The sequence below is a fragment of the Fomitiporia mediterranea genome, assembly GCF_000271605.1.
Source record: "Fomitiporia mediterranea MF3/22 unplaced genomic scaffold FOMMEscaffold_5, whole genome shotgun sequence".
NCBI lineage: Eukaryota > Fungi > Basidiomycota > Agaricomycetes > Hymenochaetales > Hymenochaetaceae > Fomitiporia > Fomitiporia mediterranea.
This window is the reverse complement of record NW_006760390.1, coordinates 856,225-874,807: the sequence shown is the minus strand read 5'-3', so window position 1 is coordinate 874,807 and position 18,583 is coordinate 856,225. Positions and strand designations below refer to the sequence as shown.

At 47.8% G+C, this 18,583-nt stretch overlaps 6 protein-coding genes and 1 non-coding gene across 7 annotated transcripts; 4 read left to right on the top strand and 3 right to left on the bottom strand.

The window, feature by feature from the left end:
* Positions 1–673: 673 nt before the first annotated feature.
* On the bottom strand, positions 674–4,701 carry FOMMEDRAFT_120845 (uncharacterized protein). Its single transcript, XM_007265226.1, has 15 exons — positions 4,340–4,701; positions 4,253–4,260; positions 4,054–4,190; positions 3,179–3,989; positions 3,006–3,129; positions 2,901–2,952; positions 2,719–2,852; positions 2,567–2,671; positions 2,438–2,509; positions 2,258–2,384; positions 1,933–2,210; positions 1,668–1,874; positions 1,551–1,617; positions 1,427–1,494; positions 674–1,369 (listed from the first exon to the last, which is right to left on the bottom strand). The coding sequence occupies exons 1-15, from the start codon at positions 4,488–4,490 to the stop codon at positions 945–947; spliced, it is 2,766 nt and encodes a 921-aa protein (XP_007265288.1). The 5' UTR covers positions 4,491–4,701; the 3' UTR covers positions 674–944.
* A 408-nt stretch (positions 4,702–5,109) lies between these two features.
* FOMMEDRAFT_19074 (ABC transporter) lies at positions 5,110–10,820 on the top strand. Its single transcript, XM_007265225.1, has 22 exons — positions 5,110–5,447; positions 5,499–5,585; positions 5,645–6,050; positions 6,101–6,401; positions 6,469–6,654; positions 6,703–6,817; positions 6,876–7,057; positions 7,120–7,434; positions 7,492–7,752; positions 7,812–8,391; positions 8,445–8,472; positions 8,542–8,642; positions 8,693–8,747; positions 8,803–8,928; positions 8,987–9,082; positions 9,134–9,270; positions 9,330–9,495; positions 9,552–9,959; positions 10,013–10,019; positions 10,075–10,295; positions 10,354–10,507; positions 10,561–10,820. The coding sequence occupies exons 1-22, from the start codon at positions 5,239–5,241 to the stop codon at positions 10,743–10,745; spliced, it is 4,326 nt and encodes a 1,441-aa protein (XP_007265287.1). The 5' UTR covers positions 5,110–5,238; the 3' UTR covers positions 10,746–10,820.
* Positions 10,821–10,921: 101 nt separating this feature from the next.
* On the top strand, positions 10,922–11,950 carry FOMMEDRAFT_167026 (uncharacterized protein). The gene is made up of 4 exons (XM_007265224.1): positions 10,922–10,970; positions 11,030–11,185; positions 11,244–11,307; positions 11,371–11,950. The coding sequence occupies exons 1-4, from the start codon at positions 10,936–10,938 to the stop codon at positions 11,863–11,865; spliced, it is 750 nt and encodes a 249-aa protein (XP_007265286.1). The 5' UTR covers positions 10,922–10,935; the 3' UTR covers positions 11,866–11,950.
* A 162-nt stretch (positions 11,951–12,112) lies between these two features.
* FOMMEDRAFT_56488 (uncharacterized protein) lies at positions 12,113–12,939 on the top strand (the record flags this gene model as incomplete). Its single annotated transcript, XM_007265223.1, has 3 exons — positions 12,113–12,512; positions 12,580–12,785; positions 12,853–12,939. Coding segments are annotated over 3 exons (693 nt in total), but the record flags the coding sequence as incomplete, so codon positions are not given.
* A 78-nt stretch (positions 12,940–13,017) lies between these two features.
* On the bottom strand, positions 13,018–14,067 carry FOMMEDRAFT_120839 (uncharacterized protein). Its single transcript, XM_007265222.1, has 3 exons — positions 13,902–14,067; positions 13,765–13,842; positions 13,018–13,705 (listed from the first exon to the last, which is right to left on the bottom strand). Exons 1-3 carry the CDS (start codon positions 13,989–13,991, stop codon positions 13,175–13,177), a joined length of 699 nt encoding a protein of 232 aa, XP_007265284.1. The 5' UTR covers positions 13,992–14,067; the 3' UTR covers positions 13,018–13,174.
* A 310-nt stretch (positions 14,068–14,377) lies between these two features.
* Positions 14,378–14,464, top strand: FOMMEDRAFT_t35. Its single transcript has one exon. It is a non-coding gene; the product is annotated as a tRNA-Arg (tRNA).
* Positions 14,465–14,913: 449 nt separating this feature from the next.
* FOMMEDRAFT_145906 (phenylacetyl-CoA ligase) lies at positions 14,914–17,840 on the bottom strand (the record flags this gene model as incomplete). The annotated part of the gene is made up of 17 exons (XM_007265221.1): positions 14,914–15,289; positions 15,346–15,561; positions 15,619–15,712; positions 15,768–15,969; positions 16,124–16,253; positions 16,305–16,338; positions 16,397–16,476; positions 16,531–16,554; positions 16,611–16,633; positions 16,690–16,704; positions 16,761–16,887; positions 16,944–17,262; positions 17,314–17,362; positions 17,413–17,439; positions 17,497–17,511; positions 17,567–17,621; positions 17,679–17,840. 17 exons carry the CDS (start codon positions 17,838–17,840, stop codon positions 15,131–15,133), a joined length of 1,731 nt encoding a protein of 576 aa, XP_007265283.1. The 3' UTR covers positions 14,914–15,130.
* Positions 17,841–18,583: the final 743 nt, after the last annotated feature.

Here is an 18,583-nt window from a genome sequence, read left to right as displayed (position 1 = left end):
TTTCTCTTCACTACGATAAACAGTCGCCACGAGTCCGAATAACGTGTTTACAATAAATGTATACGCACTGTAATCATTGTAAAGATCCGGGTAGCTATTCCTGAACTCCCAATCTTCCTTCTAAGGATAGCATTAGTCAATTATCTTCGTACTTTATAAGTTTTAGTTACACATACACGGCGAACGACCTGGTCTCCGTAACGTGCATAAAGAAAGCGTTTGCCGCCCAACCGGTATTCACCCTCAATTTCTTCCACATCAGACACGTTCTCGGATTCTGATTCGAAATTAACGCCAAGATCCTCCAATCGTAGGTATTTATCGAGTGTTTTCTTGTCAACCATCGGGACATCCACGTAAACACGCGTCTCTTTCGCGTGCTTACGACGCGTCGACGCGTCGAAGGATGGAGGAGTCCTTGGAGGCGTCTCCATAGATTTCTCTGATCGCGTTGGGATTGACGGGCTTGCCATTGATGAGAAAAGCAGAGCTGGGTCGTCAGAGTCGGTACCCATGGCATCGACGGAGGTCAGACGTAAGGAGTGCAAGGAAAGACAAGCCAGCACTGGCGCGTCCTGTCACGTTTTAAGCATTGGCTTGCGCCCGAGGCGTGCGAATTCGCTTTCAGACTTCCTTTCAATCGACCAAATCAGTCCTTTCAATAATCGATTCAAATGTCTATTCCATTACAATAGCAAGAATAATGGGCAAAAGCCAAGAAACATCCAATTACACAAGATGATAGCCATACATAAACGCGAGCTCTCCAAAAACATCAGATAGGTCATAATGAGTACATGTTACAAAGGCGTCATACTGGTGGGGCGCGTCGTACAAAGATAGAGAACCAAGGAAACAGGGCGAAAATGCATACGAAGGGAACTGTAAGACATCCGCTTGTTCTTTCAAATTTCTGGCTTTCAAATACGATGGCTTTTACCCCATTACCATATCTGTGGCGTCGCGTACGTTCGCTGGTCGTACTCGGGAGGCATCATGAACGCTTCGAGTCCCAATTGCGAAAGAGAATTACCACCCAGATTGTCGGATAGCCAAACGGGCAGCTGTTCATTCGCAGTCCCTTCAAATCCACGCCAGATTTGATCCAAGTTGGCTGCATCAGCATTCAACTGTGGTTGGATGCTCATGGGTATATGCGCACTGTGCATGGATCCATGCTGGGAATAGTTACGATCAAACGTAGGGGAGACGGGGGTCGTAAGGCCTTGAGAGTGTTGTCGCTCAGGGGGAACATTAGTGGGTGTCATGTTTGATGATTGACGAGGCAAAGTGGGCGAGCGGCTGGGCTTGCGTTTCTTGGATTTTTTCAACATAAGCGTAAGTGTATTCGCGTAACGACGTGCAGGAACTAGCAGGAAGATCAGTTAGAAGTTTCAGATATGTTAACGAGCTCTGTTCAACATACTTTCGGATAAGACGTCAATGAGTCGTTGAACGAGTCCACGAATATGTTCAATATCGCATTGGTCTGGACTGGATGCAAACAAATAATGATTTACTGCAGCCACGACGCCAAACAAGATACTCACAATATTCTAGCGAGGCGAAGTAAGAAAGATGCGGTGAACGTTGCAGTCGCGTGAGTATAATGAACAGCTAAAGGTTGACCATCAGAGAAGTGTCTAGACAACGTGCATCACACCCACCATATTTGAGACCCTCTCTGTAAGAGCTTGAGCTGATGGTGATGGTGAGTGCTTGCTGTGCGATCGCCAATGAATCCTGTGCTAGCTGCTTGAGGTAAGGATGCATGCCCTCGACATCTTCTGGCACCTCGATGTCTCGCAAGGCGAAAGCATTATGAAATAGCTCCGCTAAGAGTTGTTGTATTTGGAGACTTTGACGGTAAAAGGCTGATTGTATGATTTAGCCTACATCAGCACCGCCTCAATTCAACGCCAAACCACTCACCCGCATCCTCATACTTCTGCGAGAAGGCCGAATCCCAAGTCGCGAACCAGTTTCGGAATTCGGCATCGGCTTCGCGGAGAACTTCGAAGGTTTGATCGTTTAAGGGATGATCCGGAGAGAGTTTGTTATGTATTCTCTCTCGGATTGCCATGAGCTCCAGTGTCGAACAGAGTCGCATATCATCTTGAATGGCGAGGGGATGCTTCAATAGCAGCCGCGATCCCCATATACTCTCATCGTCCTTCAAAATAGCGGGGCGGCCGGTACCATAGGACATTCTTGTTCAAACAGTTAGCTGCGGATTTAAACAGTAAGATTCACATACTGGTGCTCAAACAGATACAGGCAAAACCAAATACGCGAGGCCGTAATAAGCTTCCTGTCTTCCGCTGAGGTAGTAGCCTTTCCGGCCTCGATGCGCTTCATAAGCTTGGGCCAGGCCTGATGCATAGCTAATGAAGGAACGAAGTGAGCTTAACACGTAATCCAGAAGTAGTTGCCATACATAACTCAGCCGCCATCCGAACGGCATGCCCGCCGCTCAGCCAACCATTATCCGACCAACCGGAGACAAGGACTGGAAGTTATAATTTTTAAAAATGCTGTCCTGCCAGAACACCATAACGGGACATACTCATGGCTTGAACGGCCTCTTGTCTCGTTACAGGGGCAAACAATGTAGCACATGAAATTGTCTGGCATTCTTCCAGACACTTTAAGTATTGCTCGCCAGGAGGACCTGCTTGGCAATTAGGCGAGTACCTCAGAATGAAAGATAATACGAACCTCCGCCATCGCGAACTTTCGCAGCTACCATGCAAATAGCATCAAATGCAAAGGGAGATCTCTCGTGAAGGGACTCGTAGGTATCATAGTTAATATCAAACACGGGTAAAAAAGTAGAGCATCCGGCATAATATCTGCTCAGAGTAAGCATGTCAGATTATTCCTTATGTGCCTTCACTTACATCTTGAAAAGGTCGCGAGCCTCCCCCTCCGAGATTATCTTCTTTGTAACAACTACAGCAGAATGTCAATTAGCAATGTGCCTTAAGATGATTATCAATACATACCATCAGTAAAAGTAACGCGAGGAGGACGATGGGTCGTTTTTCTGCGCTTCGAGGGTTTCTGTCGTTTAGAGTCCGGAGAAGGTGATCTCTGGCGACTGCCTGGCTCGCTGTTTTCTCCACTCTCCTAGACGAAACTCAGAAAAGAAATCTCGACAATCATGACAATAGCATACCTGTGCTGCTCTCTCCGCGGCAACGTCCGCGAGACCACGTAAAACCTCCCAGGGCGCTAAGAGTCCCTTAGACGGAAGCTCTCCGTTGTCATCATCCTCGAAGTCGCTGTTGTTGGAACTTGTTACGTTTGAAGAGCCAGCAGCCTTCCGCTTTGGTGAGCGATGTCCTGTAGCTACATGAAGAGAAGTGGTTGGTTTTAATGCGTGCTGACGCGGCGATGTCATTGAACCTTCTCCTGAATGATATCGCACTGAAGAAACATTTGACGGGGGCACCTGACGCCCACTGATGTCCTGGAACGATGAAATCGGTGGCAAAGTCGTCCCTTGCGAGCCGGATGGATACACAACACCCGATGCGTTAGTATATGCGCCATTAGGAGGCGGCAACTGAGGAGGGTGCATATCACCTGGAGGCCGCTGCGTGGGACCAGAACCTGATGATGGACTTCGATACGGCAGTGGTGCATTGGGACGCTGTGCTTGTCTTGACTGTGTGGGACTTATCATTGGTGGAAGGGTATTTGGAGTCTGATATGTACTAGTCGCAGAGCTTTCTGAAGCTACGGCATTGTGATGAATGGCAGGCTTGATGTCAACTTCCATGGTAGATGCGGTCGGAGTTGATAAAGAAGGGGACCCACCCGTGTAAGCACTAGGCGACGACCTGAAGGGGGCATTGAAGTTGGTCTGGGGAACGGGAGGTATGCTGCCGGCGCGCAACTGTTGGACCAAGTCTGCCAAAGTGGAATGGATAGCGATCTGCGTCTGGCGGAGATCGGACACAGACGCTTCTATGGCCTTGATACGCCTAACGCAAAAGTAAGCGCCAGATTCGGCTGGAGACGCACGATCGAGTAGGAAGGTAGACGTACTCTAGCCCGGCTTCTCCGGTTAATGTTGGTTCCCTAGAAGGCTTTTCGAACAGACATTCCAGTCCAGCATGGCGGCATCGGCGACAAGGTGGCTGGTCTGCACCCTCGCAACGCATTTTTTGTTTCCTGCAAGCATTCTTTGGCAAACAGGCTCTCAGAATTTAGTCACAAAAAGTACGATTTGGCAGGCTAAACGCACGCATGCACCTATTATGCACAGAGACAAACCGGACGATGGAAATATGTCAGTGGCTATGAAATTTCGCAGCAGACGGGTCGCTCTTACGGGGGACGCGGTTGAGGGGCTTGGGCTTCCGTTCATCCTTCTCTTGCTTGATTGAAGCAGAGGCATCGTCAGCAGAAGAGCCGTCCTGGTGCTTGACGTGGACACCATTGCTGGAGCCTTGGATCGGGGGACCTTGGGCCGTGTTGCTCATATCGATGGTGGGAAGATGGAAAAGAGTAGCGGGTTGGAAAGAAGGTGGGGGGATGCGCTGACTTGGATCTAGTGATGGCGAATGAGAGAGCCCGTCGGATTGTGAGAGAGGAGATACTTCCGCTCAAACCTTACGTCGGTTCTCTTTCAGCCTCGTTGCCGCCGAAGCCGGGTCGCGCGGACAGCCACGTCCACTTTTTGCACAGAAAGTGCCGGAGATGATGGCAGGGAGCAGAGATGAATTGAGGGAAATAATACAAATCGCGAACGAAAAGAGTGTTCCTCGAAGGGGAGTGCTAGGGAGTATCAAATGACCTCGGACGGATATTACATACTTATCACATAATGACACAGCGGAGGCATACACCGATCGGTAACAACAAAAAAACTCTCCCTTGGGCCTTGGCTCTCCTGATCGCCAGATGCCGACGGGCTGTGCGGCGGTCTTCCTCACTGCCCGTCATCGTCTGGGCGCGCTTGCAATTGACGCATGGCATGGCCACCAACGTGTGAACGGGAGTCGGCCCGCCGTGACTGGCACCGCTGGCTAGACCGTATTCTATATTTACACTCACACGGGACATGCTGATTTGACGTTCACCTTGCATTACGGACACTGCTCCGGGTTCGCGCGAAAGTCCATGCCGAATTACTCAGCTAAACATTCATATTATACTCATAGATGCGCCGTCCTTCTCTGTCTGCCCGCGTCCTGACCGTGTCCTCGTCGGGGTCTGCTTCACGAAGTGATGTCTGTCCCTCCTGTCGATGCGTCGGACAGGAATGCCGCTTTTGGCCAGAAGCAACTGGACGATGCTGTTACCCCGGCAGATAGCTTTGACGCGCCTGAACTTGCTCGTATGGTCACTGGAGAGTCCCAAGATCGCTCCGATTCGGACGAGAACAGTACCAAGGGTCCTTCGGTTCCCCAGGTCCTGTCCTATGAGCCCGCGCCGTGGTATGATTCCACTCGTATTTATTAAGATTTATGCTCTAACCAGCAGTAAAGGTATCTGCGAGTTCCTTTCTGCCCGACCAGTGCACCCCCGTCTAAGTACACGGTTGACACCGCACCTCTCATCCCGGAGGCTTCTGCGTGCGTGCTAGTTTTGATGGCCGATATTATTACCAGTCTGACAGTCTGGCTATACGTAGGTCAATTCTGAGTCGCATCTTTTTTGAATGGATCACGGATGTCCTACGTCTTGGTTATGCAAGGCCTCTGGAGGCGACAGACTTGTATAGACTCCAGGAGTCCAGATCTGCGAAGGTCATCGCAGATAAGATCACGAAATCATTCAAGGAACGCGTCGAGGCAGCAGATTCGTACAATGACCGACTACGTAATGGAAAAATTTCGCCAGGTCAATTAAGGTCGCTATGGTGGTTTTGTAAAGGAAACCGTAAGGAGAGAGAACGAAGGTGGAGGGAAAAGGATGGACAAAAGAAAGCGAGTCTTGTGCTTTCCCTCAATGACAGTGTCCTCTGGTGGTTCTGGTCCGCTGGTGCTCTAAAAGTGATCTCGGATAGCGCACAGATGTGCACTCCGTTACTCGTAAAGGTACTTTGAATCCCAATTCCGGATTCTTCTTAGTCTAATGCAGTTTGCAGGCGATCATCAACTTTTCTGGGGAAGCATTCGCATCTCGACACGGAGGGTCAGCAAGTAGCAATCCGCCTGTTGGCAAAGGAATCGGTCTAGCCGTAGGCCTTCTCTTGCTCCAAACTCTCTCTTTTCTTTGTCAATCACATTTCTTCCAACGGAGTGCCGCTGTGGGTGTACTCCTTCGTGGAGGCCTCATAAACGCCATTTATTCGCAGTCGCTACATCTCAGTACTCGTGCACGTTCCACTTTGACCAATGGAAAGCTCGTTAATCACATCTCCACGGACGTTTCCCGTATCGATTTTTGTGAATTCTCGCGTTCGCTTTATCAATCGACGTCGTAACACTGACTATATGCGCTTAATTCGTCCAGGTGCTCAATATTTCCATATGTTTTGGACGGCCCCGATTCAAATGATCTTGTGTCTGATCCTCTTGTTGATTAATCTTGGTCCGAGTGCGCTGGCTGGCTATGGCTTTTTTATCCTTATAACCCCGCTACAGACGAAGGTCATGAAGTTGCTATTTGGTCTTCGAAGGAAGAGCATGGTATGGACTGGTAGGTAAACGCAGACACAATCGGAATTGTTAGCTCATTGCCGTTTAGACAAGAGGGCTAAGCTCTTGCAAGAACTCCTTGGTGGGATAAAGATCATCAAATTCTTTGCTTGGGAGGCGCCATTTCTCAAGCGAATTGCTGAGTATAGGCAGAGCGAAGTAAAGTAAGTTTACTCCCACATGGTTGAGTGGTCACTTACAGGCGCTGATTTCCTTCCGTAGCTACATCAGGTCCCTTCTCGTCCTGCGTTCCGCAAATAATGCCGTCGCATTCACTCTTCCAGTTTTCGCTGCCGTGCTTTCATTTGTGGCATACTCGCTATCTGGGCATCCCATGGACCCGGCAGTGATTTTCTCATCTCTAACGCTGTTCCAATTATTGCGGCTTCCTCTGATGTTTTTCCGTGAGTATCACGATTTTTTTCTCTAGATCGCTGTGTGTTCGTAGCTAACGTGACCTCTGTAGCAATCTCTGTCAGTGCAATCACTGACGCTGCAAATGCTGCGGGAAGACTTCACGATGTCTTCGTTGCAGAGCTGCTGGATGAGCAAATGCAGAGAGATACAACGCTTGACGCTGCTCTGAAGGTTGAATCGGCATCATTCACTTGGGACAGCCCAGCTCCAGAAGCAGAAGGATCCAAGAAGAATAAGAAGGCAAAGAAGGCACGGAAACCTCCGGCGACTGCTCAAGAGAAGGGTGAGGGCAAGGAAGACAAAGTGTTCAGTCTGAAGAATGTCAACTTGGAAATCCCTCGTGGTTCTCTGGTGGCAATCGTAGGTAAGATGACAAACATCACGATCACTTTATGCGTATAGCTTACAAGTGTCCGAATAGGGCCAGTTGGCACGGGGAAGAGCAGTCTTCTGCAGGGCCTGATCGGGGAGATGAGGCGCACTTCTGGTTCCGTTCGCTTTGGTGGATCAGTAGGCTATTGTCCACAAAATGCCTGGATCCAAAATGCGACTGTGCGTGAGAACATTTGCTTCGGACGGCCATTTGAAGCAGATCGTTATTGGCGAGCTGTCCGCGACTCCTGTCTAGAACGTGACCTTGAGCTTCTTCCACACTACGATCAGACGGAAGTCGGTGAGAAGGGTAAGCACGCTGTTTTCTTTCTTTGTTTTTCTACCTATGTATGGACTTTATTTGTGAAGGTATATCGCTTTCGGGAGGTCAGAAGCAGAGGCTCAACATTTGTCGCGCAATCTATTGCGATACGGACATCCAGATCTTCGACGATCCGCTCTCGGCCTTAGATGCACACGTAGGAAAGGCAGTTTTCCAGCGGGTTCTTCAAAACAGCCCAAAAGGAAAGACACGCATATTGGTCACGCATGCATTGCATTTCCTACCCTATGTGGACTATGTATATGTCATGTTGGATGGTCGAATTGTTGAGCAAGGACCGTATGCAGAGTTGATAGCGAATAACGGTGCATTTGCGAAATTCATCCAGGAGTTCGGTCATGACGATAATGAGGATAAGGGCGAATCTCTTGAAGAGGTGTCTGCAGCTGACCAGGAAGATGGGAAGAGGCAGAAGGCTGCCGTAGCGGGTGCAGGTCTGATGCAGGTCGAAGAGCGTAATACAGGTGCAGTTAGTGGTGCAGTTTATGCAGCATACTTCAGAGCGGGCAGGGGCGGAGTTGTCGTACCATTGTTGCTTCTCGGCTTGGTCATGATGCAAGCTTCCTCGGTTATGTCCTCTTACTGGCTTGTTTACTGGCAGCATGAGTAAGTGAACATTAGATCATCTAAGTGTTAGCTTGCCTGACAATTCACTTCAGTTCGTTCAATATTCCACAAGGAGCATATGTGCGTGTCATATTTTTTACTTTTTTTCAACGCCCATCAAAAGAGGGTCTTACATACGTGGTTCCCTAGATGGGGATATTCGCAGCACTCGGCGTGTCCCAGGCCTTCTGGTTCTTTGCAAGCGGGGCTATGTTTGCAGTCTTGAGTTATTTTGCTTCTAAGACATTACAGTCCGTGTTCTCTATTAATCTGTGATACATATGACTAAAGCTCGTTCTAGCCGTATGGCTATTGAACGTGTCATGCATGCGCCAATGTCGTTCTTCGAAACGACGGTTTGTCCTTCTAAATCATTCAACATTACATTTACCTAACCGATCGCAAATATAGCCACTCGGACGAGTGATGAACCGCTTTTCCAAAGACATAGATACAATTGATAACATGCTCTCTGACGCCATGCGAATGTTCTCAAACACATTCTCACAGATGATAGGCGCTGTCATCCTCATCAGTGTAAGTCTCCTTTATTGATCCGATACGTAGATGTGTCATTGAAACACATTTCGTATAGATTGTTGTGCCGTGGTTCCTCATTGCTATTTCCGTTGTACTCGTGTTCTATTACTATATGGCGTTGTTCTATCGTTCAAGTGCACGGGAACTCAAGGTCAGTTATAATTCTTAATTCTTATTGAAGCACCGTTGAGATCTTGTGCAGCGATTGGATGCCATCCTTCGATCTTCGGTCTACTCCCACTTCTCTGAATCCCTCTCCGGTCTTGCAACAATCCGCGCATACGGAGAGACGGATAGATTTTTAGCAGAGAACGAGAAGCGAATAAACATCGAAAACAGGTACGTGAATTTCCTTCATGAAGACGTTGCTGCGCTTCTAAATGATCCAACACTTTCAGAGCATATTACCTGACTGTTGTGAATCAATACTGGCTCGGAATACGTCTGAACTGCTTAGGAACATTATTGACATTCGTTGTTGCCATTTTGACTATCGCAACGCGGTTTTCGATCTCGCCATCACAGACTGGTGTTGCATTGTCCTACATCGTTCTCGTGCAGCAAGTGCGTTATTGCTTTTACAATTCCTTGAACTTGTGTACTCACTAAAGTGATATTAGTCGTTCGCATGGATGGTCCGGCAGAGCGCCGAAGTTGAGAACGACATGAATGGTGTAGAACGTATCACCCACTACGCGACTGCCGTTGAACAGGAGCCTCCTCATGAGATCGAAGACAACAAGCCCCCGCCCCATTGGCCAATGGAGGGTAAAGTAGAACTCAGCAACGTCGAGCTGAGGTATCGGCCGGAGCTTCCTCCTGTCTTGAAGGGCATCTCGATGTCCGTAAAAGGTGGGGAGAAGATCGGTATAGTTGGTAGAACTGGTGCTGGCAAATCGACCATCATGGTTGCTCTATATCGGCTTGTCGAATTGTCAGGTGGATCTATACACATTGATGGTATCGACATTTCTACGTTGGGTCTTCGAGATTTGAGAAGTAATATTGCAATAATTCCCCAGGATGCGGTACGTTCCTTTGATTTATTTTACAGTTTGTTACTGACATACACTTTTTTCAGCTTCTATGTGAGTTGAAAGATGGGCTGATTTGCAGTGGTGTCTGCTAATTCGATTTTGGTAGTCTCCGGTACACTTCGTAGCAATCTTGATCCATTCGAACAACATGACGACGCAAGACTCTGGGACGCTCTGAAGCGATCATATCTTGTGGACGATATGAAACCAGTCTCCTTAGAGTTATCAACAGAGGATGCAGGTGGTAGTGGTGCGCAGACGCCAGTGAAAAGACTCACTCTTGATAGTCCGATTGAGGACGAAGGAAGTAACTTGTCCGTGGGTCAGGTAAGTCGTCATCAGAACTTAAATTCCCTTTCTATCGCCTTTCTGAACGCTTCTTCAGAGGTCATTGGTGTCGCTCGCTCGTGCACTAGTAAAAGACTCAAAAGTCCTCGTACTGGACGAAGCAACAGCGTCGGTCGACTACGAAACCGACAGGAACATTCAAGATACAATCGCACGCGAGTTCAGTGACCGAACAATTCTCTGCATAGCTCGTAAGCAGATCTCTCATCAATTTTCATAACAGTGGTTAACTCCGTGAACTCAGACCGCCTTCGTACTATTATCTCTTACGACCGCATATGTGTTCTCGATGCCGGTAACATCGTAGAATTCGACACTCCTAGCAATCTCTATCGACGCGAGGACAGCATATTCAGAGGAATGTGTGATCAGTCCTCCATCACGTGGGACGACATCCGCTTCGCTGCTAAAGCGAAAGAAAACATTTAATGATAGCATGGTTCGTTATGATTTGTAGCAGCATTAAATAGAAGTCTGCAATGGAATGGAATGGTTTGTGTATTATGGCAAGCTGAGATCTGCGTGGCATATCAAGTCAGCACGTGCTCTAAGACAAATATCTGCCACGGCATACTTTCCATTGTGTCTACACTTCATTCTTTCGACTTACTGCCACGTCATGGTATTCGTTTACTTTGTTTCACGGTTGATTTCGTGAGTGGTACCCATTGTGCGAGACGAACGTCATTTAATTTGAAAATATTCTGCGCCAGCTCATGGTTTGCATTTGCCCTTCCGTTGTTTCGTTCATTTCAAGCGCTGCAGAGGCGTCCGTTATCCGAGACAGACATTGAGCGCTTGACAAAGTACTGGATTGTGGTCGGTGCACTGTTGGCGTTTGAATATTCTGTCGAAGCCTTCATTAGCTGGTGGGTAACCGCATCGCTCGCCACACATAACCTCAAGACTGACTCAGGAGGTTTACAGGTTCCCGTTCTACTGGGAACTGAAGCTGCTGTTCCTGTTGTTCATTTCGCTACCTCAAGTACAGGTTGGTCACTTTGCCAGAAGCATTTACTTTTAGTCTTCACTCGCTAAGTCTAATCTAATTCAGGGATCCACGTACATTTATGACACGTGGCTGTCACCTTACCTTTCGCGCAATGAACTTTACCTTGATCGCCAAATAGACTCCGCGTCAGAGAACTTCCTAGGCTTTTTCCAGGCTCAGGTCCAAGTGATACTCGATAAGATAATGGGTCGGACATCGGCTGGAACTCCAGGAGCAGGGCCAAATGGAGCGACCGGCATGCAGGCACCTTCTTTCGTAGCGGACGGCGCACGTTTGGCCATGAGCTTCTTGATGAGCCATGGAGCATCCATGGCTGGAAGAGAGGATCCTGTTCGTCCAGGAGCTTCCCCACCCGCTTCATCAACTTCGATCCAGCCCAGCCCATCTGCTCAAGCAGGTCAGCGAGGTGGATTCGCATCGAACAGCCAGACGTCCCTTCATATCACACCGGAGGATGTTTACCAAGCACACTCACCCAAGACAGACGCTCACGATGGTGCAGCGTCCCCTGCATTCCCTCAGCCGGAACACTTCTGATTCGTTTCAGCGACAAGAATTGACATCGTAACCGTGTCATTTCGATAAGAGCATGAAAATTACAAATTTACTAGTTACTTCCCGCATAATCCAATCTGTATTTAAACGTTTGCAGCAGCGAAGATCATGATGACGCAATTATATTCTTGTCTTTGTCTATCAATGTATCATGAGCACAAGCACCAGTAGTATCCCTACGAGATCCTCGCTTTTCGGCTCCTTCGAGCAGGTCACTCACGGGTCACCTTCAGACTTCAACGATGCGCCGATCCTAGATTACTTGCGTTTAGATGAAGACTGCCGACCACTTCCTTCGGAAGACCCAATTGCATTTCTCCAGCAACATCAGCATCTCAAACGCCTACCACCCAATTTGCTTTCCTCATTCTCAAGCATCACAAGTCCAAAACAACGTACCATCATCACAGCCATCCGAAACAGACGCCTGAACTTCGCAAATTCAAGCCCACACGAGTTGGAATTCGACCGTGCTCGTGATACTTGGCCCCAGCTATGGCAAGGTAATGGTCAAGACCGTCCGAATTGGAGAGTAGAAGAGCGCGAGAACCGTGATGAGAAGGTCTGGGCTGACTCACAGTTTCTTGGTGGAGAGAGACAGCACGTTGGCAAGTTAGGGACTCTCTTGGGTGAGACCGCGTATACTCTACTATTCGTATCAAATATCTAAGTCTTCTTCAACTTTATTGACGCAAGGAAACTACGAGGAAGAGAGGGCTGCTGAACGAATGAGGACATCAAGAAGACGAGTCGTGGAGGAGTTCGTTCCCGAGGAAGACAGTGACGAGTCAGACAACGATAACGATGTCACCAATAGTACCTGGCCAGACAATTCTTCGGAAGAGAACAAAGTAAACTTTGAACGATTAATTCGCGAACGCTTCATATACGGACTGCTTGACGTGAGTTCATGTATATTAGAGAAATGTCCTATTTCATGACTTTAATCATGGGATGATTAATCTGCAGTCTATTGACTACGACGCTGTTGACTGGAATGATCGATGGGACCCGGATAATGACAGATTGGATGAGGAGCGGTGGTTTGATGAGGAAGAGGAAGGACCATGAAATTAGACAGTGTTGTATAATATTTCCGTTTACAACAGGCATCGTTTGCGACACATCAGAATGGCAAGATATAAGCATTCCATTAAAATACAAAGGAGGGCATACGATTACGTTTTTAGACGCTGCAAATGAGGCATATTACAGAAGAATGGGAAGAGCATCAAGATGAATAAATAATAACCCACGCACATAAAACCCTCGAAGTCGAGAATACCTTTTACTAAGGGATCTGTGCTGTATTGAAGGGATCTGAACTCTCATCCAATGCCTCTCCTCCCAATAACGTGTCAGTAGGTTGAAGTTGCGCTAATTCTCCTGCGCCTTCAAACGGCTCTCCATCAGGTCCTAACTGGGTCATGTCGAGATCGGTTATGTCGCCACCTAACTCCAACTCAGGAGGCACCTGCAACGACGTCCCTGGCGTATCATCAAGTGCAACAGTATCGTCCACAGCGGGATCAAGAGGGTTGAGGTCTGTGTTCAATGCCGATTCGTCGAGTTCGGGTGGAGGGGTTGGCGAGCCGGGTACTAATGACATGGAAAGCGGGTGACGCTTTGGAGGAGCAGGAGTTGCATCCTCAGGCTCTTGAGGAAGAGTAACGGGTTCCGAAACCGCTCGCGATGCTGAATCTGGCGCAACAGAATTGGTCTGGTCGTCTTGCTCCATGTCATCGTCGCCCTCCTGGGTTTCAGGTTCGTCTGGCAGTGGTACGAGGGGCAAATCGGGTTCCTCTTCATCATCGCTGAAATTCTTCAAGTGAAACGGTGTCAGTACCTAAGAAGAATGGATAAGGTGCATACAGCGCATACTTGTTTCTTATCCGTCTTTACCCACTTGTACACTCTCAACGCAGAGCTGGGTGGTGCATCTTGTGGCAATGACCAAACCTACATTTCAAATACTGTTTATAACTTTCCGGGATACCGTCTATGCAAATTCCACTTACTTTCTCCCAGCATGGGACCGGTTGCATGAGCTGCCTACGTGCAGCTTCTGTCGTCGCAGTACTAACTCCAATCTTTCGCTTCGTCGACATGGTTCAAGGCAACAGGGGAGACTTAGATGGAAGGGTTGAACCGAGCTGGTATTAAAAGTACGAAGGCAACGTCTAGTAAAAGGAAATAGACAAGGTGAGAGGAAGCAGATTAAGCAGAAGTGGTAATGCTCAACAAGAAAGGGTCACGTGAAGGTGAAAGCATTCTTGTCCAGCTCACTCACTCTTCCGATTTCTTGTTCTTAAACACACATAAATGCACTTTTCGTCTCTTTCGTTGATTGTTGGATTGCGAGTGAACCAGAAAATAAATGAGGCGACCGTGCTTTTTTCTCGATTGTGGGAAATAGACAACTCCAAATAAAATATGTGAATGAGTAATGTCTCTCTCTAGAACATATTATCTTCAGGGCCCTGCCTAAGTTGATGGTCGTGTAGCGAAATGGCATCGCGTCAGTTTCCGGTTTTAAAAACATGCCAGCTGAAGGTTGTGGGTTCGAGTCCCACCATGATCGACCCATGAACTCTTTTTCCCGCAAGGTTGTTTTCTATCCAGTAGACATTCATGTGATTTGTTAAAGAAAGCCAGGATTTTAATTATATTATGAAACTTGTCAAATCCTGTATACTCTGCACTATACTTAAGTTAGAAAGAAAGAACTAGCTCTACAGTATAGCTCAGGAAAAGAAAAAAACCACAGCACCCAGGATTCCCGCGTGGTCCCCCACCGTGGTACTAACTGGGCGGCATCTCGGTTAACTGCGCAGATCGGACGGGATGCGGTGTTTTCGAGGTCCTATGGCCGTGGATACACTTTAGACTTTGGTATAAGCTATATCCAGCTTTTGAGGAGACCAGGGCCTAATGTATCATATCTATTTAGCACTCTCCTTCTGGTACATACAATGAATCACACCATTGTGTCCAATCAGTAGTGATTCCGAGTAAATCTACATTTTGCTCAAGAATATCCGTCCGATTCCATTATCTAATACATTTGTCCTCAAGGTTGAAAGGAAAGCCATAAAGGATAAATCAACGAAAGATAATACAGGAAGATAACAACGGTCCATAAACAAACATAGCCCACAGGGAAAGTCTCCGAGTAAACAGTCGCATCTAGATGTGCGATACTTCCACAAAATCATATATGGCCCTCCGTCATGTTATCCAAAACGTCTCAAAGCTTCGCCTTCGCGCCACGCTTCGCAACAATCTCCTTCGCCTTGTCTCGCATTAGTCGTCTTAGTAGTTTTCCACTAGGATTCTTCGGAATAACATCCACGAACTCGATACCGCCCTTTAGCCATTTGTACTGCACCTTGGCATCAGAGACGTGCTATAGCAAGTATGATAAGTGCCGAAGAAACTTTAGATGAATTGATCGGTTCTTACTTTCATTATCGATTGCTTAATCTTCTCAGCCTCCGCATTGCTTCTCTTCGCGCGCTCTGCCGCTCTAGTCTCGAGCATGACGAAAGCCAGGGGAACTTCACCACTATAATCATCTGGGATGCCAACCACACACGCATCGGACACATCGGGGTGGTCTAATAGATGTCCTTCTAGCTCTGCAGGAGCTACTTGGAAGCCACGGACTTTGAGAATCTCCTGCGGACATGCAAATTTACTACATCAAAGAAGAACTAACGGTTCGTGATGACTCACCTTTAACCTGTCAACGATGAAGATATCACCATTCCTCGCGAACTTCACCTCATCACCGGTCCTGACCCAACCATCTACGAACGTCTCTTGCGTGCTGAGCTTCTTATTAGTACTGCACGAAGCAAGAATTTACCAAATGAATCACGTACGCCTTCTCATCATTCGTATACCTAAGCGCCATCTGAGGACCGGTAACGTGTAGTTCGCCCTCCTCGTCGTAATCCGCCAGCGTACCATCAGCCTTCACAACTCGCGCGGTACAGCCTGGAATCAGTTGGCCTCCGCTTCCTGGAGTACCAATCCATTGCGTAATTGGAACCATCGTAACAGTCGTGCACGTCTCGGTCATGCCTGAGAAGCCCGAGAGAAGCACAATCAGTCTTCGGTCGGATCGAAACACCGATAAAGATTTAGGGAACAAAGACCAGGCACATGACCCCGTCATGCAGAAAGATTTGCAAACAGGAAGATCGGAAAGAAGTGTTCGTTGGTTTATCTGACGTACCATATCCTTGACCAATCTGGGCGTTTGGCAAGACTTTGATAAGTTGCTGAGTCAATTCCCTGGATAAGGGTGCCGCTCCGCTAATGCAAAAGCGAACGTGCGAGAGGTCATATTTCTTCACAGCGGGATGCTAAATTAAATATAAGCATAATTGTATATCTGATGTTCGGCCTTTGATTACCTTGCAGAGCAGGACGACTTGAGGAGGAACGAGGCTGTGAAGAAATCGTAAAGCCAACCATATTCCCGACAAGTCTAAAACGACCGACATACAGAAGGTGTTGGATTTTATATCTGTCGATACTCTTCAGGAAATCCAAGAAGTTGAACCTCGGAATCACAACTATGGTAATCTATAAATATCAATGATAAGCCGCATGAGCGGTATTACTTATCTAGCCACGTACCCCAGAGAAAAGCAGCCAGTGTAACTGAATTAAGGATGATTCATGAGCTGCGAGAATATATCTTCCACTGAAGGACTCACATTAACGACCAGACCATAAATATCTGGTCACATGCGTCCGTAAGTCTGCAAGGTCAGAATACTGATCAAATGAGCTCACGGAAGAACGGTAGAACTAATTTTGCGTATGAGCATAGACGCATCAGTAATTTATTATGTATTAGCACGCACCAGCAACTGCGATGTCCCCTGGTCTGAATCGACGTTTCTCCCAAATAGTGTAATCCTCATTCACTTTGTGATACTCCGCCATTTGTACCACATTAGCAATTACAGCGTAGTGAGGAATAGCGACAGCCTAAAGAAAGTCTCCTGTCAGAGTGACTCAAGGCCCAGCCACATTTGAACAAGAACCTTCGGCTTCCCGGTCGTTCCACTGGAGAAACTGAGGAACGCTAGTTTCGTTTTGCCTTCCCCCGGTGCAAGTCTTCGTTCTTTAAAGGACGTCGGTTGTGACAGACCTTCCTTCACGAGATCCGATATTGTTGGATACGGGATCGGCGTTTTCGCCTTGAGCTCATCCATGAGGAAGATATGATCCGCTGCCAATCCAGCTTGCCGTGCTGCTGCGAGGGCCGTAGGAAGACTATCCGGATGTGACACCATTACAAACGCCTTGGTAGTTATGAGCTGATGTACCAGCTCGTCGGCAGTATAAGATGGATTGGCGCATCTATATTTCTTGTATGAAACGGGAGCAAATTGCTATCCAGAAGACGCTTACGAGACAGTTGCACCGAGTCTATGCGCGGCCCACATGGAGACAGGATAATCTAGGACGAATGCATAAGTTGCAGTTGCGGATCAAACGTATTTGACCCACCGACGTGATTCGGTGAGAATACACAAACTGAGTTACAGTGAGCCAAAGCACAAGGCTGCGCTCAGTTTGAATGCTGGTGCTCACCGACATCATTTTCACCTATCGGGTTGTCAGCTATTATCTGAGTCACGAACGAATAGGAGACGAGACGAACCAACGCCCCATCGCAGGTGCAATGCGTTTGCTAGTGCGTGTGTTCGTAGACGTATCTGAATACGCAGAGGTCAACGGACAGATACAACTTTACAATAATTATTTGTACTTACCTCTTCGTATTCAACCTTTCTCCCAGTGCTATCTTCGATGAGCCATGGAACGTTTCCTGGGCGAATTGGACGCTTAGGATGGTACGAGTCAAGTATAAATTGAGCAGCAGTCAAGTCAGCGGGAATCGGAGGACAGGGGACAACTGAGCGAAATTCCGGCATGGTTGGAGGGGCCGAGGGAAAATGAACAAACAGTACAACATGATTCGGGGCGGGCGGAGGACTTTATAGCGGAAGTTTACCGAGAGACCAATAGACGTCGGAGTCTCATGACGTGTGATCGTGTGTCCCATAACGAAACGTTCATGATCGGACCTTGCTACAACTTACCCCGATCCCATCATGAACAACGGATAAGCTCCTCCTTTTCTCACACATCTTTCCAGCATACCATACCTGGCTGCAGCATCAGGGATGGCTTCTAAGGGTAATAGCACTTCTCACTATTATTAGACGCCCGCCGGACGCCCGTCTGTGCGGCTTCGAGACATGCTTCGAAGTAAATGGAAGGCAAGATGAACGCATCTCATTCTGTCGTTATCAGCATCGGGAACTTCGATACTTGATGATGCCTATTATGCACAGCTGCCCAGGACAGAGTGCTCAACTTGGACTCATACCTGTACTCCATCCGCAGGCGCAGCACCCTTTTTCCCAGTCACATCTAATCTATGAAGGCACTTGCAGCTCTTTTTATGGCTGGACATAGCAAGCTAGCTACAAGTCCCTTTCTTGATCATTCTCCTGGGTATGCAGCTTGAATCTGCCAACGCCCTTCTAGTTACTCATCCAACACCACTATGTGTGGTCGTGCTATTCGTCTTTGGTTGCTTCGTGTTGCAATCAAATCCCTCGTTTATTCCGTTGGTTTTCCTCCTGGCGATTATAAGACTTTTCTTGTCGGT